This window comes from Danio aesculapii, chromosome 8 (genome assembly GCF_903798145.1).
Source record: "Danio aesculapii chromosome 8, fDanAes4.1, whole genome shotgun sequence".
Classification (NCBI taxonomy): domain Eukaryota; kingdom Metazoa; phylum Chordata; class Actinopteri; order Cypriniformes; family Danionidae; genus Danio; species Danio aesculapii.
The window spans coordinates 23,108,269-23,132,080 of NC_079442.1; the positions used below are offsets into that span (position 1 = coordinate 23,108,269).

Consider the following 23,812-nt stretch of genomic DNA (forward strand, 5'->3'; position numbering starts at 1 on the left):
TTGTTAATGGGTAGTTCATAAGGAGATCATTTGCACTTGGTGGTTCAAGTCTTATACCTCAGTGGATCTTTCAGTGCCTCTCGGAGGCGTAACATCTAGCAACTGGGATGCATCAAGGCTCAGTTCTTGGACCTCTTCTATTTTCTATCTACATGCAATCACTAGGATCTCTCTTTCAGAAACATGGATTTCACATCACTACATGACTACCAAATATAAACTATTTTGATAGAGTGGTTTCTGTTCTAGCTCAGCTATAGTCTGGCTACTATTGCTGGTATTTCTTGACGACAGCACTTGTTTGGTGTGACAAATAATATTAAGCCATAATCAGATTTTCCAGTACCATATTCATTTATAACACAGTCTCTGTCTTCATATCATCAGGGAACGGTATAAGCTTAAGAAGGTCATTTGACAAAAGCACTGCATTTGCTGCTGCTGAGTAATGATTATTTATTCATGTGGTGGAGGAAATGTGTCCACATTGCTGTTTCTATGACCCACTAATGGATGACCCTCACGTAGATGTACATTATGGCCAGACAAAAAGGCAAAATACACAAGCAATGTGTTGGCATGAAATCATGATTTATGGACACTGCCAGAGCATTACAATAAATTGTTGTTTTGACAGAATAACATTCAAATCAGTTTTTAAAAAATTATATTTTCGCTTATTTTTTATCACAAATGGTCAGTGAAAGAAGGTGCTGCTTAATCTTCAGGAACCTCGTGTTCATTTTATATGAGGTTTTCAATATTAAAAACTTTGACACATTTGCAAAAGTTGCATTCGAGAAGGTCAAAATTATCAATTGTATGTTTTTATTAAACTAGCTATTTTTATGCTAGGCTAAATTTAAGTGAGATATTGAACCGATCACAAGAAAAAAAGCATAAGATTTGCGCATTAAAAACAAAAATAATAGGACTCCAAAAATGTACTGTGGAAATGTAATATGTGGAAAGCATCCTTTAAAAAACAGAGCAATACTTAAAACCAGCAACACAAATTGATTTGCAAATGCTGCTGCACAAATACTTTTTAAAAAGCTGTGGTTATTTGTGATTGCAGAGCTTTGGTTTGATGTTTGTGTTGCAGTCCAATCTCAAGCATGTGAACCACTGAAAACAGAATTGACAGCATTTAACATTTCTGATCTTGAATTGTGGAAGACAACAGAGTGTAGATTGATTGACGCAGTAACAAGAGCAGAAGTAAAATGCAAGTGCAGTTTTTAAATGTTCCATAGAATGCATTGATTCAATAGCTTAAATTGTTCTGTGATATCTATGTAGGCACCAGGGGCGTTGCTAGACATAAAGCTCTACTGGGGCACAGCTCCCCCTCAAAAAAAAAAAATAAATAAATAAAATTACATATACATATACATATATATATATATATATATATATATATATATATATATATATATATATATATATATATATACATACATATATATATATATATATATATATATATACATATATATATATATATATATACATACATATATATATATATATATATATATATACATACATATATATATATATATATATATATATATATATACATATATATATATTTTTTTTTTTTTTTTTTTGAGAGGCGCCGGAGCATACACATGTGCTTGACGCAGAACTATAAATCAGCCTTAAGTGCAAAATTTCTCCAGAAATGGCTTATGCTCATATATAACCAAAGGAATTACTCCTAGAATTAAAATATTGGTTTTGACCATATTTGGAAGGGTGATGAATATTAATGATTTATAATTTGGCTCTGCAGCTGGTGTAAGTGCCTGTTCTTGCATAAACACAGCCTGATGTTGTCTGAAATACACACCTGCAAAATAATCATACTTCATTTGTCAAAAAACATTAGAACAAACGGGTCAAATGGCAATTGTTTCAACAGAGGTAGAGAACGTTCATGTTCTGAGCATCTGTAGGCATTTAAGTCTGATGCTCCATTACTGCTCCTCTGTTGTGAATAAAATATAAGCTAAATTATAATTATACTTGACAAATGGGACCAACAGTGAAAGATTCTGAGTTGTATTTTGCTGTTTTAACATATATGAAAACCAGGGCGGGAACTAATTTTTATCTCTGCCTAAACAAGACAAGTTTGATCTTTCACTCAAGACAAATGACAGCAAGAGCTGAGTGATATGACAAGATGCATAAACAAGCATTAAACACTTATAATCAGCAGTTAACATTTCACAATTTACACCTTAAACTAACATAAGATACATTCAAACAGACCTTGTGTCTCTTCGGGGTGTTGCTGAATAAATGTTAAATCTGTAGATCTTGCATTTTAATCTGCTGGCGGTTCATTCCGCTGTGGCAACTTCTGATAAATAAGGGACTAAGCCAAAGGAAATGAATCTCGCATTTTGCATCCTGACAAGCTGTAAACAACTGAGACACGGCTGCCTGTTTCACAGTACTACTCCTTTACTTTTCCTGCCTCTCCCATTCTCAAAATAAGAGTACCACATACATAGTATGTTTAATACAAGCTTAGATAAACTTAAAAATAAGGAACAATATGATCATTCATACGATAATCTCACTAAGAAATGTTGTGGCCAATCAAATGCAACCTGATACATAAATATAAATGATCCTATGTGGATTGTCAGAATCTGGGTTTGTTCCAATTGGCCTGTTTATAATTACATGAGAATGAGGAAACAATGGTGTTTGAGGCTCAGAGTATGTCATTCCCATGTACTGAACTCTTATCATTCAGCTATGCCTAGGCATATCCAGATTGTAATTTTATGGCACCTTAAAAGAGATCATGACAAAAGAAATCAAAATTGCCTTTTTTACATTTAAGAGGTTATTGTAAAAATAAATCATCCTTCGAGTTTCAGTTTAAAATGCACTCCTCATTAAATGTGTGGGGATCCAAATTTAAATATACGCTGTACTAATCAATTCCAATTCAGGCCCGTAGCCGGGGGTGGGGGGGTGGTCATCAGTGTTCGGGTGATTCGAAAGACCCACCCTCCACTGATGATAAAACGTCCTGAATTTGTCCCATACATGAGCTCATTTGGTATATTTTGACTGCTATCCCATCTTAAATTGTATAAAGAACCCATCAATAAAGACTTCCAATGAATGCAAACTATTATTTTTCATGAGTCCAACATCCAGAAAACACAATCTAATGTATGTGAAGTTTATTCTGAATCTTGAACCTTATTCTTGAAAAGTAAATAACAATAAAAAGGTTTGAAGTACCAAAAGCGGCGCATAAATTAATTTAAATGCTAATTAGGCTATTTTTGTTATCCATGAACTTTCAAACTGTACTTTTTTACAGAAGAGAATAAAAAAATCATGAAGCGCTTCATTATTAATATTATTATGTTTTAATTTCTTATTTTCAGATGGCCAAATTCTCACTAAGGAAAGTTGATGTGGCCAGTTTGTTATTTGCCCAATAAATGACAATAAATGTAATAAATTTGTATTTTAAAAAATAAGTAATTTTTAAAAAATATTTCTTTATTCTAAATATTTAGCAAGTGTTGTTGGTACCTCAAAAAGTGTGGTAATGATGACCACCCGACAAGCTAATGTAGCAAAAAAAAAGTGCTTCTAATGCAGTATTTAAATCTCCTAATTAAATATAAAATAAGGTGAATAACTGAATAACAAAGAACCACCCCATTCACCAGGTTGGCTACAGGCCTGCAATTACACATCATGTGATCAATTCAAATGACACCTCATGGGAGATTTTTTAGAGTACATTTACATAACAGTAGTATACCAAAAACCAAAAGATTGTACTTTTTTTTGGGGGGGGGGGGGGGGGGGGGGGGTGTTAAAAGGATCACTGTTCATAATGATATGTTAAAATGACTATTGATAACTATGAATCTGCACATACATGTATGGCACTATAGTCTGCCATTGTTGTTTTGGTTGCCAAATACTTTAACATGACTATAGACTGAACAAGCGGACACGCATGACGTCACCATTTTGACAAACCTGCACACAGACATTAAAACACTTTACAAAATTTGCACTTTGAAATACTTGTCAAACGTTTGTGTTGTCGTACCAAAAACAACGTTTTCATGTAAATGAATGGCCAAAGTGCATGAAAAGCTTTGTTTTGGTTTTAAAAATTACAGTAAATCTCAGTGAAATTTCATTTCAGTCAGCCATGTCTTGCTCTTTAATATTTTTTACATTACATTATTACATTACAACATCAAACTGTTCTCTGTGCTGAGCTTCAAAAGGTCCACACATGCCACATCGAAAAATATTCATCATTCATATTTCAGCGTACTGTTCTTTGAGCAACAAATAAATAATCATTCCAATCCACTAATAAGAAAGTATTATTCATCAGGAAACCTCTGTGAGTTCAACACAGTGATCTGTCTGTACATACAGAGCTGATTTAATATGAAGCGGCGAGGACAAGTCCTTCCCATCCGTAACGTCAAATCCAGCATGCTTCCTGCACTCAAGGCCCTCATTATTCCCTGTGAGCGGCGACTCCGGATGCCTCTGTGCCGTGTGTCTGTGGGAATTACTGATTTCTATTGGCTGGTTGTCTAAAATGGAGTTTTCAGTGCTTACTGTTCTGTGTGTATGTCCGGGTTCAGCACTTTCACAGCTGCTGGTAGTGCTGCTCTGCTCTGCATACAGTTCTCGCACCAGACCGTTGACTTTAATCCGGAGCGAATCCGCTACGCTCGTTCGGGTTGAAGTACGAGTGCTTCCGTTGCAAGAAAGAGGCTCCCTTCTGCCCAAAATATGATATCGGACGATCTTCCGGAAAGTTTGTCTGAACTCTCGTATGCGGTAGGCATAAATAAAGGGATTGACCACTGAGTTTGCGTGTGAGAGGATTATAGCCAGATACATGATCAGAGCAGGCGGCCGATCACATTCAGGGCAGAACAGAGTGAAACAGTTGATGATGTGAAGGGGCAACCAACAAACGGCGAACAAACCAACGATGATGGCTAGCGATTTCGCCGCATGGACTTCTTTCTGTAGGGTGGAGCGGGACTTGAGTTCACACGGGATGGCTTTGGACTCAATGCATTTGAGTTGGTGGCGCGCAGCCATAAAGATGCGTAGGTAAATGGCCAGCATGAGGAGCAGAGGCACCAGAACGCAGGCAAAGAAGTTGAAGTAGACCATGTAGTCCATGACCACCACCTCCTCGAACAAACACTCCATCATGCCGGGTGGGCAAGTGCCATTTTGGGCCGCTTGTGAGCGGGTTTTGTGCCAGCCCAGCATAGGTGTTAGACCAATGATAACTGACAGTACCCAGCAGATCGCGATGATGCCTCTGGCGCGCTGCCCAGTTACGAGGCTGTTGTATCTGGAAGAGTGAAAGAAAATCAGGTTGAAAGAAGAAGCATGTTTTTTTTTGTTTGTTTTTTGGCCTGTCAAACTCTTCCAGAGCATCAATAATCAATCCAGAAAAATTATGTTTTTCTATGAAGCCCTGGGTAAAAAATCTGGGTGTTATTCTGGACGATGGCTTGAGCTTTGACAAACAGATAAATGCAGTGGTCAAATCCTGCTTCTTTCAGCTTCGACTTTTAAAAAATTTTTGAAAAAAATAATCCATGCTTTTATTACCACTAGATTGGACGATTGTAACTCATACTTTGGGATTAGTCAGAAAACCTTATCCCGGTTACAATTAGTTCAAAATGCTGCTGCAAGGCTTTAAACAGGTACCAAGAAACATGACCACATTACCCCAACTTTACGCTCACTGCACTGGCTGCCTGTGCACTATCGAGTTACTTTTAAAATGCTTCTCTTGGCTTTTAAATCTCCAAATGCCATGGCACCTTCTTATCTGTCAGAAATGTTCATTGAGCATCAGCCTGGTGGGTCTCTTCGGTCATCTAACCAGAGACTGTTATGCATCCCTAAGTCGAGGCTGAAATGTAGAGGTGACTGTGCCTTCGCAGTAGCTGGTCCTAGGTTGTGGAATGCTCTGCCCCTCTGTATCAGACCTGTTTCATCCCTGTCTGTTTTTAAATCTAGGTTGAAATCTAGGTACCTCTTTGATTTGGCATTTGATCAGTGAAAATTGTCTGTTTTAGCTATAATTTTATATTTTTATTTGTTTTTATCTGTTTTGATTTGTACAGTGCAGCACATTGGTCAACCTCTGGTTGTGTTAAATAGTGCTATATAAATAAAATTGACATTGACATTTTTAAATTCCCTGGCCATAAATGTTTGTTCCACATTGTCTAGACTGCACATCTAAAAGGTTCAAAGTACTGACAAAAGTAAACAAATGGCAGCATGGCTGTAAACTTGAACACCTCTTAAAAACAGTTCTCATCATGCTGGAGTTATGCAATCATGAATTTCCTATAGGAAAACAACTTTAATGTCCTCCTCAGTCTCTGGATCTTCTTGCTGCGTATTTCAATTCTCAATTTACAATCCCAGCTGTTAGTGTTACAATATTCACAATTTAGTTTTTTTATAGTCGTATGACCCTGCAGCCCAAGACCGGTTACTCTCTGAAGCTAAGCAGGGCTGAACCTGGTTAGTACCTGGATTGAAGACCACATGGGAGCACTAGGTTTCTGTTGGAAGTGGTGTTAGTGAGGCCAGCAGTGGCACTCAACCAGTGGTCTGTGTGAGTCCTAATGCCCCAGTAAAGTGAAGGGGACACTTTACAATCAGTGAGCACCATCTTTCAGATGAGACGTTAAACCGAAATCCTGACTCTCTGTGGTCATTAAAAATCCCATGGCACTTCTCGTAAAAGAGTAGTTTGTTGTAACCCCGGTGTCCTAGCCAAAATCCCCCCCATCGGCCCTTACCCATTATGACCTGGTGGTGTGGAGAGACCCTGCTCTCATGATTGTGAAGCGCTTTGGGTGTATGGCCATACAGGATAAATGCACATTACTTACTTACTTACGTAATTGCAAGTATATTAGGTGCTATCAAGTACGCCATCATTTTGTTCTCCCCTGATCCCAGTTTCCCGCTCTGTCACATAGTTACATTTTTATTAGTTGCAACTGTGACTTTATATCTCGTAATGTACCGTAGTTATATTCTTCTGACTGCATGAAATCAAATTGTACAATGTGTTTTGCTAGACCACATTATTATTCTTAAGGTATATAATTAATCTCTGCAAGTTAATCCACAGAAAAAAATTGTTTGTATAAGAAATCTTGAATGAAAGTCTGACAATTTGCTTCCATTTTTGCATTGCCAGTCCTTCTGTTGACGTCAATGAGCGCTTCTATGGCAACTGCATACACTCTCATACCGTTAGTTTGCTTTGAGTGAATGATGCACCAAAACGAAAGCCCCATCCCCTATTTAATATTCTGTTTCAGTTGAAAGCATAGTTAAAGTCAGAATTATTAGCCCCCCTGAATTATTAGCCCCCGTTTATTTTTTTCCCCAATTTCTGTTTAACGTAGAGAAGATTTGTTCAACACCTTTCTAAACATAATAGTTTTAATAACTCATTTCTAATAACTGATTTCTTTTATCTTTGCCATGATGACAGTAAATAATATTTGACTAGATATTTTTCAAGACACTTCTAAACAGCCTAAAGTGACATTTAAAGGCTTAACTAGGTTAATTAGGTTAACTAGGCAGGTTAGGGTAATTAGGCAAGATTTGTATAACGATGGTTTGTTCTGTAGACAATCGAAAAAATATAGCTTAAAGGGGCTAATAATTTTGACCTAAAAATAGCTTTAAAAAAATTTAAAACCACTTTTATTCTAGCCGAAATCAAACAAATAAGACTTTCTCCAGAAGAAAAAATATTTTCAGGCATACTGTGAAACTTTCCTTGCTCTGTTTAACATAATTTGGGAAATATTTAAAAAAGATAAAAAAATTCAAAGGGGGGCTAATAATTCTGAATTTAACTGTACATCAACATAGTGATAAGTCCCAGCAACTTCCAGTTCACGCTGACTTTAATGTCTTACAAAAGTGCTTTGCAATGTTTGGTTCAATGTGTGACGTTATTTTAACTGAAACATGACAACAACAGTAGCCCAAAAATAGACAATAGCAATACTTTTTCTCACAGCTCTGTCAGTGAGAGTTGTTGTGGTCAAGCGCATAGAGCTATTGTGTCTTAAAGTGGGACATGAGGATGAATGTCAGATACTAGAGAGCATTTAATTGGCCAGAAGATTGGATTAGAAACTGAAGTATGAGGTGATGTCAAAATAATTGTTGATCTATTTAGGCAGAAGTGACAATATGTTCATATCTTCTTATTGCAGCTTTTACACTGTTTTGGAGTTTATAAATATCCTTAAGGTTAACATACTGATACTTCAAAAAACATGTTTTATTTGACTTCACAGGCACCCTAACATTTTTATGTCTCATGCTGAACATGTTTTATCTTACAATTGCTATTTTACAGTAATTTTCTAAATATATCCACAATCACAAGTTAATTAAAGGGCCACAAAACTCCCGTCTCAGCAGGGTATTTTCACACCTCTAGATCAAAAAAAGTCAAGAAAGTGGGTGTGTCCAGCTCTGTTCAAGTGGGAGTGACGGGGGAGGGAAAGAGGGAAGGTTTTGAATATAAATGGGAGTTTCTGTTTGAGCACCTGCTGATTTTCACAGAGGCAAAACAAACACAGACACAGGGGAGAAAGACAGTGACTGTGTTTACATGGACAACAGTAATTGAATTGTTTGTCAAATTATAAATTTTTCGACTTTAACTGCAGGTTGGCACTTTCATTTTCATTCAGGAACATTTCATGCATGCCCCCATGTGACAAACGAGTTCTTGTATGCGAGTAACTGCTGGAAGACTGTTATTTTAATGAAGTGTTTCATACCGCACAGCGAATGGGAGAAAAAACCTCAGCATTTCTCGGTAACTTAGATGCACTCAGTAGATAGCGTCAGAAAGCCGTGTGTGTATAGACTATCCTATCACAAAATGCAGCGAAAATCCTACACGATGGTAATAGTTTGATTGCGGTGTTAACATTTTTACATTCAGAGAGCAGCATTTACAGCGGATCTTTCAGTCTATAATATCGTACTATTATACTCCAGTGATATTAACGTACTGTTAACTTAGTAACTAAATCATTTTGACTAAGGTATGTCTTTAAAAACTGAAAGAATACTGCTGACGATATGAACTAACTTTGCCTCTGAATAAGCAAACAACGAACACCAATCACACGCACTTACCAAATCTGTAGAGACAGGACAATCACCACCAACTGGAGCCATGTCAATTTTAAAAGGAGACGAGCGGCAAATCCGGATTTCACCATTTCCAGATGCGAAAAGCTCTCAGGTAAAGATTTTTCCTTATAAACGTATTTCTGTCGCGTGCACTGTAATCCACACGTGAGTCCAGCTGCGCTCTCATAGCGGAGAAATGAAAACAAAACCTTCGCTGCAGCACATTTTAACAAAACACTGATGACCCATGTCTCCAAATTCTTGTTCTTCCACTTGTTTTGGCAACACAACGTGGCATCTCTCTGCCATCTGAACATTGTAAAAAAACAAGTAAAAACTTTCGGCGAAGTTATCATGCATATTAATGAAGTTGCACCTCATTCACAATAGAGCGCACAGCTTGGTTTGAACCAAGTCTTTCTCATGAATTAATGCTGCACACTCAGAGACGTCACGATGTACTCGCAGTTACAGACATCCACTCTCCACGCTAGATTACATGCAAGGATCTAATCGCCGTTACGTAGCTTTAAAAATTATGTTTTAAAATAATGAATGTTCGAAATAACGCAAAAGCACCCTATTTTCACTTTTCTGTGAAATTCATGTGTCCTAATAGTGTTTTTAGAAGCGTAGGACACAAATATGATTGTCAACATCTAAAAAAAAAGTGTGTTTGGTGTTTCATTCCTTTAAGTATTTCAAATATTTAAAACAGTTCATAGTTTTCCCATCACTTTAATACCTTGTATGCTTCGTTTTTTTAAATAATTTTTATATAAAAAAAGCTCAGATATTTCCACATAATTATGGTTATTCTGGCACAATACGAGCACTGCATTAGAACAGCTCTGACACGACTACAGTGCTAATGATCCTAGCATCCATTCACAGTATTTCCAGCAAACTCTCCCATTGGAGCACTTAAGAAGCAAGAATGTGCTCAGAAATGTCAGCGCTTGGAACAGAAATCTATTTTCAGGGTCTCATTTTGGGCCAGTGTGGGAGAACAGCTGAGTTCCTTGGCCTCTATTTGTTTCATTCTCCAGATGTGGAAGTTCAATGAGCCACAATGAGAAAACATTATCATCCCCCACCCCAAACCTGCTGACAGGACGTGGACGCACACACGTGGTCTATCACAATATCTCCCTAACTCCAGCAGAACTGACTATTCCAAAACAGAACGAGATACTATTATCCCAACATTGACCAAGTCTCTATTAGCGTGTTAGCTGGTCATTCTGAACATTGCTCAACTGAAAAACTAGCATGTATCAAAGACTTAAAAACTGAAGTGAACACTTGCTGAGGAAATCTTTGCAAACTATTAACAAAAACATTCCAGAGTAAATAAGATTTAAGAGGACTTATTATGTCCAAAATCTGTCTCAAAATCAAAAGAGGAGACCTTGCTTAATTCTTGAATTATATTCTGCCAAAAAATAGCCAAAAATCTTTACTGGAGAAACACAGTGTGTCCTATTACTGGGACCATATATTCACTTCATGTTGGCCTGACAAATGGAAACAGTGCCATGTGTGGTTCTAGAAAAGACCAGTTTTCACTAGCACCAATCTCCACAATGGCCAAAGGTGGTTTCCCATTTGGAAACACATCTTAAAGGGTCATGAAACACCAAAACACATTTTTAAGATGTTGACAGTCATATACATGTCCCACATTGCCAAAAACACTATTAGGACACATGTATTTAGCTAACAAGTGAAAATTGGTTGTTTTTGCGTTGTTTTGAGCAAATTCATTCTTCCGGTATAAAAATGAATTTTGAAGCAACATCACGGCGATGAGATCATTGTGTTGTGCTGTCTGTACAAGCTGGTACAAAGTCACGTCATTGAGTTTTCAGCATTAATTCATGAGAAAGACTTGGTTCGAACCCATCAACGCTCTCTATTGTGAACGAGATGCAACTTCATTAATATGCATGATATAGCTTCGAAGACTGTTTTTTTCTGTTACAGTGTTTAGAGGGACGCCATGTTGTTGCCAATTGTAATTCAATCAAGTAGTAGAAGAATTGTTCTGAGACATGGGTCGTCTGTGTTTTTAAATGTGCCGAAACAAGTTTTGTTTCTATTTCCCCATGATGACAGCACAGCTCACGTGGGGACCCAAGCAGTTGGATTACAGTGGTCTGCTAACACGCAACAAAAATATGTTTGTAAGGAACATTTTTCCCCGAGAGCTTTTCAAATTTGGAAATGGTAAAATCTGGATTTGCCACTTGTCTTCTTTTAAAAAAAGATGGGGTTCATTTGGTGTTGATTGTCCTGTCTCTACGAATTTGGTAAGTGTGTGATCAGAGTTCTTTGTTTATGTTTATTCAAATGGAAAAGTTAGTTAGTATCATCAGAAGTACTTTTTCAGTTTTTAAAGACAGACCTTAAGTTATTTGCACACTGAAGTCCGAAATGTTTGTATGCATTTGTTTTCGTGTTCATATACGACACGTACACCGTCACGTACACAAACCTTGCACACTGAGTCCAATGCGTATTAATTAATTCATTACAAAAATACTTGACACTCCCACCTAAACAAAGCTGGACTCACCCATTTTCCTGACTTTTTTCAAGCTAGAGATGTGAAAACACACTCTGAGAGAAAAAAAAGAGGGGGGGGGGGGATTCATGGCCCTTTAAGGAAGCTTCTGCTGGTTTCCTGGGGAGTTTGGTCATTCTGGTTATCAAGGGGTTTTGGTTACATTTCAGCAAGTCCAGTTGAAGACCACCTTTAACCAGTATTAATCTCATGTGAAAAACAATAATATTTAAGTTAGTTGACTTGTTTTCAATGATCTCCCAGCCTGCTCGTGCTTGTGTTAGTGGATTTACTAGGATTTTAGTCACAGCCAGATTAAACCTCCCTGAATTTCCTTAATGGTTTCCCTGATGAAAAAACATCGAACCAGTCTAGGCTCGTTTGCTTCTCTTACTCATCCTCCCAGGCTTGTTTTATAGGAGTTTTTGTAATTTTGTAGCAAACGACTTGCTAAAGGATCATCTTAAACCAGCATATATTGCCATATTGGCTCAAGCTTGTTTTATTGCTGAAAAACATTGAAGCCAGTCTGATAAGGGCTTAGTTTATGTTCAAACCTGATAAAGATGGTTATAAGCCCCTTTCACACAGTGATACCGGTAAATATCCGGAAAAGTACCTGAATGACTTTACTGGTAAAATCAAAAAAGCGATATTCACACAGGAAAGGACGTTCTGGAATTTTTCCGGAAAAGACCATTCTAACATCCATTCCAAAATCATTATTAAAATCATCATTAACACGAAATGACCTCTAAATGGCTGCTCTTGTATTTGTAAACATAGAAGAGGTCGGGCTTTTGTTGATGGTACATAATATTTGTGTGTGCTGGTGCTCACTGGCTCCTTCACGTGCACACGCGTCAAGCAACTGAAGCAGAGCTTGAAGGTAAACAAACACCGGTTTATCCCAAGCATTTTATCGATAATTTTTTCCACAGTTGGCATTAAGAAGGAACATAAAAACGTTACCTGACTGACATCTAGCAGCTAAATGTGTCTGGAAGGCGTCTGAATGTTCTGATTGGTTGAAGTAGACGTCTCACGTCAGCGCGTTATAATCGTGAATGCACTCTTTCCAGCAATTTTCCTTTTGCGCTCACACAGCGCAGCATTCCAGCAAATTACCGGTAATTTACAAGTTCTCTTTCCAGAAAATTGCCGGAACGAATTTACCGGTATTTTCAAAAAGGTCCTGCTCACACATGATCCCTCTCCGATAAATTGCCGGTAATTTTCTGGAAAGGTCTGTATGTGTGAAAGGGGTTATAAAGGGTTTTAATTACTATTTCAGCGAGACCAGCTAATAAAAATAAGCCATCCTGTTTGTTTGTTGCTCTCAGCTGGTATTCCAGCTTTTAACTGGCTCTAGCTGGTTTTCAGCTATAAACAACAGCTTAAAGTCTATGTGTCAACCGGAAGTTGCAGAGAGTTTTATTTCAGTATGGTCATGTACTTCCAACTGAAATGGAATATGGAGTAGGGTGGTGGGACTTTCTTATAGTGCATCATTCACTCACAGCAAACTAATGGTAAAAGAGTCGATGTTAAGAATATTGCAGTTGAAGCCATTAAACTGACGTCAACAGGAGAAGGACCACCACTCCAAACATGGAAGCAAATGGTCAGACTTTGATTGAAGATTACCAAAACAAACTTTTTTTTTCACCTAATGAATAACAATGTGCATTAGCAAAATAAACATTGTACATTGTGATTTCACACAGACTAAATTGGTGTTCTGTTCTTAGATGGTCTCTCTGCCAGATTTTTAAAATAACTTTGAATTTTTTTAGATTGAATTTTAGATTTAGGTCACTTTTGACCAAGGTCACCTCAAAAACAAAACAGCAAAGTAACAAAGGCTGGTTTAAACGTGCACTTATTCTTGTCTAGCTGGTTTGATGATCCAAAAATGCAGTTCAGCCAGAAAACAGAATCCTCATTAAGCTAGTTAAAAGCCTCGCTGGGGACTTTCAAACAAGTGTCAGAACGGCCAGAACTATTTCCCAGAGGTGATATGAAAAATATGAACCATAAAATGTAATCATAAACCCATTAAACATATAAAATACAATGATTGTCTTACAGCACTCTTCACTCACCTAAGCGGGATCTTGATGGCAATGTAGCGGTCAATGGCGATGGCCAGAAGACTAAATATGGAGCTCTGGGTCAGCACAAGGACGAAGCAAGCGATGAACAGGCAACCATAGAAATTGGCACAGAAACCGGTACTGATGGCGATGGAGAAGGGGATGGCCAGCACACCCACCGCGATGTCCGCCACGGCCAGAGAAACAACAAAGAAGTTGGTGATGCTCTGGAGGTTGCTGTTGAGGCCCACTGCCCAGCAGACCAGCACGTTGCCCAGGACCGAGAGCAGGGCAATCAGCAGCTCCAGAATCATGTACAACACATCGAAAACATTTTTCAGCATGGTGAGGTCGCTAGGGAGAAAGGACCATGCCCCGCCTCAATGTACATAGCTGCAGCTCCACGCAACAGCCAACTCGGTGTCAGCCCTACCAGAAGACTTTAAACCGATGTGTTTGTAACAGAAATAAGAATCTTTCAGCCTGTTGAACTGCCAATTGGAACTGTGCAAAAATTTAAATTAATAGACATGAGAATTTCGCCTCAGATCTTTTAGAGTGATTGAGTGGTAAATAAAAACTAATGAACAAATAAAAATCCATTATGATCCCATGCGATTGTCCAGTCGACGTTACATGTGTTCCTTGGCCTTTTTTCTATAACATTCAGTACTGCACTGCATTCCCTGCAGAAAGAAGAATCCAAATAATGTCATCAGTCTCAGAAGATAAAAACAGATACAAGATACACTTTCAAAGTAAATTGGATTAAAAACTGTGCTAATTCCCTAGATTCAATTTGGTACTTTATCCCACGTAATAATTATAAAAAGATTGGAGGTCTCAAATTTTTTGTTAACTTGTAGTTTTTCTCAATCCAAACTCTTTATAAAACTCTCTAAATTTCATAAACAGGCTCTTTTGGCGTGGAAAATATGTTTCGTTCACAATTTCTCCCCGCACAAAGTGAAGCTATGGAACAATGAAAGCATCTTAGTGAAGAATAAATCGTTTTTTTTATAAGAATTGGCATGAAAAAGTTATTAATTATCTTTGTGATTTACTTGATCCACAAGCGAACTTCTATTCATATAATGATTTTATGGTTAAATATAATTTCCCTGTTATTCATAAAGAACTTCATACTATGATTAAGGCCATACCTAATGGCCTTGCTCATTTAATGAAATGCCACTTGTCATTTTAAGTGAGTGTTAAAAAAAGAACCAATGTTTTTAGTTGAAATAAATGCATTTATGACCTAAAACGAAGTAGTAAAAATATAAGAAATGTGCTTCAGTCAAAGTAAAGAATCATTCCAAGGTGGAAATTTCTTTGGAATTCTCTAATACTGTAGATAAAATTAATTGGAAAAAAGCTTGACTTGACAAATTTTGTGTTTCCAACAAAGTTAAAGAATTATATTTAAAAGTGTAAATACAAAAATATCTACCCTACAAATGAGATTGTGTCTAAATTTGGTAATCCTAATTCAAATTGTGTCTTCTGTAACTCAAATATCAAATCGATTGATCATCTTTTTGTCAAATGCCCACACGTTAAAGTGTTTTGGTCTGAGTTATTCATCTTTTTTACATCAAAATGTAAGTTGAACCTTGATTTTCCATGTGTGATATAATTTGTTACTTTTCTTTTGACAAACAGAACATAGAATTTCTAGCCAATTTATTTATTTTATTGGGTAAATATTATGTTCACAAATGTAAATTTTCTTCATCGTTACCTAATTTGCAGGATTTTCTTTGTAACTTAAATGGTTTAATTAGTACTTTACAAAATGTTTACAGCAAAAAAAGTGTAAAAACTGAAATTTTATAAAGACTTTGTAAATCTTATTTAATTTGATAGTTTGCCTCTGTACCCTGTTTTTTTAGTATCTTATTTTATTACTATTTTATATAATTTTCCTGGTTTATTATTGTAATTAATGTTATCTGTTGTTATGGTTAATATGATTGTATTGTTAAAACACAATTTAAAAAAAAGAAAAAGATACAAGATACTTTTTTTTGGTCATATCAACTATTTTAATCATTATTACTGCTGACAATAGCTATGTTTCCATCCAAAAATGCTAATTAAATTTATGTGCAAAACTGGAATATTATATATAATTAGATGTGTAAATGAAGCAGCGTTTCCATCCAACGAGTCAAAGAGAACAAAATCCTGACTTCCTGATTAACTGGCGCCAAATATCAACAGTTAAAATGGAATTTGCTGCGGTAGGAGAAGCTGCGTCAATCTTTTCTTTATTTAATAAATTACTTGCGCCTCAGAAGACAAATGTCGACACGCAATGAACACGTGGTGGTATTTGAAGGCCTGAGACGAGGAGCACAGATGCTCTTGACAGTTCTGGATGTCATTAATAATATAATAACACTAATACTGGCATTTTAGATTGGCCAAAACAACATTTCAGATGTTTTACAATGAGCTCAGCCTGCTGGTTTGTCCATTCACACACATTTTTATCATCACATGATCTCTTTTAACAAAATCAAATGACTTTTTTAATGCGCATACTGGAATTTGTTCGGTAAAAGTGTTTACATCGTAGTTTATGTGCATCTCTTCTTCTCAAATAAAACGTTTATTTTACTCAATTATGCGAAAACGTTTTTCAAAATTGATGCGCATCTTGCTGTTTCATTCATTCATTTTCTTTTGGGCTTAGTCCCTATATTAATCTGGGGGTCACCAAAGCGGAATGAACCGCCAACACATTCATTTACACTTATACACTACGAACAATTTAGCCTACCCAATTCATCTATACCACATGTCTTTGGACTTGTGGGTTAAACTGGACCACCCGGAGGAACATGCAAACTCCACATAGAAATGCCAACTGACCCAGCCGAGGCTCGAACCAGCAACCTTCTTGCTGTGAGGTGACAGCACTACCTCTTGCTGTTTCCATTAACCGATTTTTTTATGCACATCTCCAAAATGTGCATAAAAATAGGTGGATGGAAACGTAGCTACTGACAACAATAGAGTTTACAGCACCAATTCAAAGGGCAAAGAAGCAGCACAAGTAATATATATTAGCAATAAGATTATCCCATGATCTCACAATCAAATTATGACTCTGTCAACATTAACTCAGTAATAATACTGAGCTTTTCCAGATGCAAAGCGCTTTCTTGTAAACACAAATGGCGAGAGAGCACCTTGCAAGGTTAAGAAACACAAGCGAGCACAAAAGAAAGCTGAAGTGGATTTCAGGCCTTACACTGAGCAGACACTGAACGTTGATGGCCAGAAGCTCTTCTTTTGTTTTAGTGTTTATGGGAAGTCATTCTGAAGAGTCTGTGCTATTTACCCTGGAGTGTTCCCACACTGCTGAGAGACTCACTGAGGTTACTCACCTCTGGAAAACATGAGAAAACAGCTGCTTCCCTGCGTTTACACGCCGTTTTCATACACACAGTATTTTTGGTGCACATATTAAAAATGATTAGCGTTAAAAGTAAATTATGTGCAATGAAGATTATATTCAATATATTTTTAAAAGTCTGGAAACATGTAATTGATTTTTTTTTTAATGATGATGCTGTGTATTTATTCATTCATGTCCTTTTGGCTTAGTCTCTATTTCAGAGGTCGCCACAGTGGAATGAATCGGCAACTATTTTAGCATATTTTTTACGCAGCGGATGTCCTTCCAGCTGTAACCCAGTACTGAGAAACACCCATACACACTCATTCATACTCGCACTCATACACTACGGCAAATCTAGTTTATTTAATTCACCTATAGGGCATGGACTGTGGGGGAAACCGGAGCACCCAGAGGAAACCCACGTGAACACGGGAAGAACATGCAAACTCCACACAGAAATGCCAACTAGTCCACCCAGGACTCGAACCAGCAACCTTCTTGCTGTGAGGCGACTGTACTAACCGTGAGCCACTGTGTTGCCCTGCTGTTTATTATAAATAATTAAATTATTATTTTTGCGAAAAGCACTGAACAAATAAACTTGAAATAAAAATGATTGAACTGAAAACTTCTATTGTAATAAGAAAATAAAAAATATAGAAATATTACTATAAAAATAAGTAATGTGCTGCTGATACGGCAGCAATAAATCCACTATTTTAGTGGAGAAAAGCCACATTATAAACAATTACCTCTCAAATAACACAGCGGCACTGAAGCACACAAACACTCGTCACTCTCACGTGTTTTAATTTAATAAATAATGGATTTTCTATTTGGGCTACTTAAATTAATATTTAGGCTACCAAAAACTGACGAGTGCCTGCCTGTAGGCTACCAGAGATTATTAAATTTTGCGAGCCCTAATTTCAATTTTCGTGTGTTGTATATGACCTTGTTCAATGAGCATGAGTAAACAGGTTGTGGTTTCATAGTGCCGAATTGCAATTAGTTTTTATTTCACATGACTTTTCAGGGATCAACACTAAGGATTTTCAACATTGTTCTCTAACCACACCAAGATACATACATAAAAAAGAAACAATTCTTAGCTTAAAAAACGAAGCAAAAGAAAGCAGATGAAAAACATACACTGAAAAAAATTATTCAAAGATGATTCCTTGGATTTACTCAATTTTTTTATGTTAAGTGGTTGTAAACAATTTATTTGGGCTGAATTTACACAAACAAATTAAGTTGAAAATTATTAAACTTAATTTGTTTGTGTAAATTCAACACAAATAAATTGTTTGCAACAGTTTTGCATGCAACACTTTTTTCAGTGTATCATGTGCGATAATGAAAGGATGATTACATGCACACAGTTAACATTAAGCCCATTAATAATCTGTTCAAAAAATGGTTAAAGCGAAAGCAGCGACCGATGCTGTTAACAAAAAATACATGTAAAAAAATCTCGAGCTCATGAAAAAGCAGGACTGTGGGTGCACGAGCGTCGTTTTTTGTCCAGTGCATTTCAAAGAAAACCAATAACAGCAGTTATTGCGCTAGGAACGGTTTCCTTTTCAAACTTTTAAACACTTGTGTGCATCACATCAGCCGTGCGTGCGACACTGAAGCTCTCATCAGTGAGTGAGAATCGCCTGTGTCTGACCTTGCGCGTGATCATCCTCTCATTCAGTATATACCTGCTTTCTTTTGCTCACACTAAGTTTTTTTTTTGGTCATCTCTCACACTGGTCCAATTTTAAGAAAAACTACTATTTAAAATTGTAAAACTTTAACCAGCCAAGGTGGCCAGTGGGGCTGTCTAACCCGCCATAGTTGAAATCTACCTGCATTTGGCAGGTCGGTGGGTGTTAATGTCAAGCCCTGACAGCCACAGACAATACAAGTAAGATATTCATTTTTACCATTTACAGAAATCCATTTTCCAGAATGCAATTTGAAAGCTTACACAAACATCAAACACTTATGAACTATGGACAATTTTAAATCAACAGATACCAGGGTCAGTATAAACTTAATTAAAATGTATTTTTTAAAGATTTTAATTTCCATTTGAACTGTATGTGAACAATGTTTTAGTTTTCTCCTGCAAGGTTTTTTTCTGTTCTTTTATTTTATCTTTTTAATCTGTTGAACAAATTTTGCAAACATTTAGGACTACATTAGCATACTGACAACTTCAGAGTCTTTAACGTGCAATAACGTCTGCTAAAAAATGTTTTATGACAACTTGACAGTTCTCAATCACAGCTACATATCTCAAAACGAGATTCTGCCTGAAAAAAAGAGAGCAAAAATGAAAAGAATGTGAATTGGTGACTGTCGTATAAAGTGGGGGAGGCAGAAATGATTGCAGAAACAGGTGAGAGAACAATAAACTAGCAGATCCTGAAGCTCAGCCTCACAGCCATTGATATGCATCTGCGAGAATTTAGGGGATGACAATGGGACGGGTCTCCACAACACTGAAATGAAGCCTTTGATCTGTTTGATCAGTGGTCTACAGGTATCAGCACTTTGTGTCTGCAAGAAGACAATATTTAAAGGGATAGTTCACCCAAAAATAAAAATGACCTGATCATTTATTTACACTCAAGTGGTTTGAAAATGTCTTTCGTCTTTAAATATGTTGTCTAAAAATTCTAATTTACTCGCTATTTATTTGTGCTTAAGTGGATGTGTTGCTTTCTTCTGTTGAACACAAAAGAAATTTTTTAAAAGAAAACCAAAAACCTGTAACCATTGACTTCCATAGTATTTGCTTTTCCTACTATGGCAGTCAATGGTTACAGGTTTTCGTTTTTTCTTCAAAATATCTTCTTTTGTGTTCAACAGAAGAAAGAAACACATACAGGTTTTAAATAAGTAAATGTTGAGTAAATGATGACCAAATGTTATTTTTTTAGGTGAACTATCCCTTTAAGTGCCTTGACAGACTGTGCCAAGATCAGCCTCAACAGTGGACTCTTGTGGATGGATGATGGGAAGAAAAAAATAAAAATAAAAAAATCGCAGTCTCAATCCATCCATCATCTAACACAGTCACAAATATCTGGCTCAGAAGCACATTCGTTCCTCATAATACTAACATCTCTGGACTAAATCACTCTCCAGAATATCAGGGTTTGAAAACAAACCAATTCAAACAGTGCAGACCAAACGGCTCCGAACAAACAGATGTACTTCAGCTGTGTGTGAATGATGGGTTTATAACCGCTTCACTCTTTTTACCTCAGCTGATTGATAGGATCATAAAATGAAAAATGACCATAAAACGCTTCATTTCTCAGTTCAAAACCTATTTTTGATTCCTACGTTTAATGATTTGTTTGATGTTATGAAGTTAAAGGCCAAATGTGGGACAAGATTGGAAGGTACAAAAATCCTGGTTATGAAAAATTGCATTATTTCCCTCTAGTTCTCCAGCATCAGCAAAAACTGTAAACTGCTTAAAGCGAGAAGCAAAAAGTTTTAAAAAATCATCTTAATCTGTATCCAAATAGCTGAATGCGATATTTTCTTAAAGCTTTACATGTATCAACATAAAAAACGACTGTGGCAAGATCATCATTATATGGTTTATTATTAATCTAATGTCTTTTAGTCATGCATTAGTTTGAAATATAAACTATAATATAAACATGAAATATAAGACTTTTACAAATATTGAATTTATTCTTTGCATGATGCTTTATGTTAAACTGCATTGACAAACTGTATTGTATAAACACTGCAGAAATTAAGGTATAGATTTGATATTTTACCTCAAATGATGATTATTATATTAGCATTGTAAATTGTGCAAATTTCACTAAACTCTTTCCATGCATTATAATTGTAGTAATCAGGACAATCGTTGTTTTATGGGCTGATATTAGCAACATACAGAAAACAGCCTACAGAATAAAGTCATAACTCTGTTATTAAAACACTTACACTTTCAGCAAAATAGCATTAACGTTGCATGTTATGAACACACACTTTGCTTGTATGGAAAGCTTTCTGGGTTAAAGCTCAATTACAAATGTTATTAGAAATAATGCACTCCAGTGTGAAATACGTATTTTATTTGTGCTTACAGAATACCTTTTAAGTATCTAGCTATATCTAAGTATCTAATAATATATAAATAAAATGTACCGTACTATACTAATATATATATATATATATATATATATATATATATATATATATATATATATATATATATATATATATATATGTGTGTGTGTGTGTGTGTGTGTGTATGTATGTATAGTATACAACATGCTGCAGCATCTGCAAATAATCTTTTTTTTTTACTACAGTAAACTGTGGTGTGTTGAAAATAACATACTCTGTTATAGAAAACTACAGTACTATGTTTATTACAATAGTCGTTGTATTACCATAGCAACTACAGAATTACCACAACAGATTAATTCAGCAGTCAGCACTTTACTATAGTATGGTTCAAAAACACTTGTTTATTTACTATCAATTACTGTAGTATTTATTTTATACAAGAAATTAAATGTATAGGAGTAACTAATAATTAAAATAGTACTAGCCAAGTAGTAGCTGCACTTAAATAACAAGCAAGCTGTCGAAGTGGATTACTAGGTAGGCTACTTAAAAATACCAATTCATATTAAGGAGTACATACTAAAACGGCTTACCATGCTAGCTTGCGCTTTATAAACTTTATAAAATGGTAAATTGTATTCACGTTAAATTTGTATTCACAGTTAAAGTAGCTGCACAAAAGCTACATAACAAAGCTGTAAAATAATTGGTGTGGTTTTGTAACGTTAATCATTTGTTTTGAAGTGAAATATTGATGCCTTTAAAAATTCGCGCTTTAATAGAAACAATTTCACCTAAATGCTTGATTCAAATAATAAACAGCCTACACAAGCTGTGTAAGAATTTTTTTAACTTAGACACAACGTTTAACGTTAAGAAATAACAAATTCGCGTTGTAAACATATTAGTTAGTTGCTGGTTTCAACTTACCGTTAGACTTGACAACTCCTGGAAAGAGTGAATATAATAATATAATAAGCAGGGGATCCCATTAACGTAACAAAGGAAGAAAAGGCAGCCCCGTGAAGCAGAAATATAAACCCGTGTTGTCCGTCAGTGGTTCTTGATTGGTTATTGATTCTGTCGGCGCGTTCGTTCAGGCGGCTGACTAGTGCTCGGTCACAGTCGCGCGCACTGAGGGATGACAGACATAAAGACCCCCACTGAGCCCGCGGCTTGACCAATCCAGAGGCAGGGGCTTTTAATTCCACACCGAACCAATCTTTACTGATGATACCTCTGCTCCCTGCGCTCAAGTATCACTGAAACAACTGAGCGGCGAGCGCCGTCCCTTCTGTCATTCAAATGAAAGGAAACTGTCAAGGATGGATTATGCACAAGTACGTGCAGTATTCAAATTAGCCACTCGGGTTAGTGTCGACTATTTCGTCATGATTTCCCAATGTAAACATTACTGTCTCTTTAAATTCTGATTTAAATAGTTCTTAACTATGTTAAAAACGTACAAATTGCACGTAATATCATATTCTTCTACGCAAATAAACGAGTAAATATAATTTAACCTATTCCCCAGTACACAACCTTTCTTTAAGGACAACTTGAGAGAGCAAGCCCCACAGCTAAGCCAGCCATATTTAGGTCAACCTGGGTTCTATTTACACGACATTGAAAAGAAAAAAATCAATCGTGGCAGACAATAGGGCTTTGTGCTGGAAAGCAGGCCAATTAATTGGGCTCATTCAAGAAAAAATGCAACATTTTTCCCCTATGTAACATCTGACGTCATATCTAATCTTAGAATTGTACTAATCACACACCCATCCTTTATAACAATAATGAGTAAGAAGTAAACTCATGAACACCCACCGTCTCCTTTTCTCAGACCTTTTGCTGGTTTTAAATGACCTGTTAAACAGTTTAAGACAAAGATTAGAAAAGCCTTCCAGCTAAATGGGAGGGCAAACTAGATGCATTACAGTTACTTAAATTTCCGGTTCAGAAAGGGGCTAGAAATAAACCTCTTTTTAAAATATTATATGAATTATTCCTAAAACCCAGTTGATCACTATCTGAACATACAAAGGGATTTGTCCCTGCCGAGCAACATAACTCATTAAACTCATTTAAATTAGCTAATTAAATGGCAAAAATCCTAAGATACAGGAACTGCTTTTGTTATATATATTTTGTAACAGAACTTTCCAAACATCCAAAACAATACTGTGTTAAGCAAAATGGCCTCCTTGTGCATACATTAACATAATAGCATTTTTATCAGTCAAGAAAAATGTAGAAGTTTATAAAATGTGTAAACTATTCTTTTTAAGGCCTATTTATGGTCACATCCTTTGACACAAGGAGCTATTTTTAGGTGCCTGCAGTCTGCCATTGCATTAACATTTGAGTTGAACAGGAGCATAATTGATATGA

At 36.3% G+C, this 23,812-nt stretch overlaps 1 protein-coding gene across 1 annotated transcript; it reads right to left on the reverse strand.

The window, feature by feature from the left end:
- Positions 1-4,193: 4,193 nt before the first annotated feature.
- On the reverse strand, positions 4,194-22,676 carry adora2aa (adenosine A2a receptor a). The gene is made up of 3 exons (XM_056463444.1): positions 22,352-22,676; positions 13,924-14,600; positions 4,194-5,392 (listed from the first exon to the last, which is right to left on the reverse strand). Exons 2-3 carry the CDS (start codon positions 14,256-14,258, stop codon positions 4,399-4,401), a joined length of 1,329 nt encoding a protein of 442 aa, XP_056319419.1. The 5' UTR covers positions 14,259-14,600; positions 22,352-22,676; the 3' UTR covers positions 4,194-4,398.
- Positions 22,677-23,812: the final 1,136 nt, after the last annotated feature.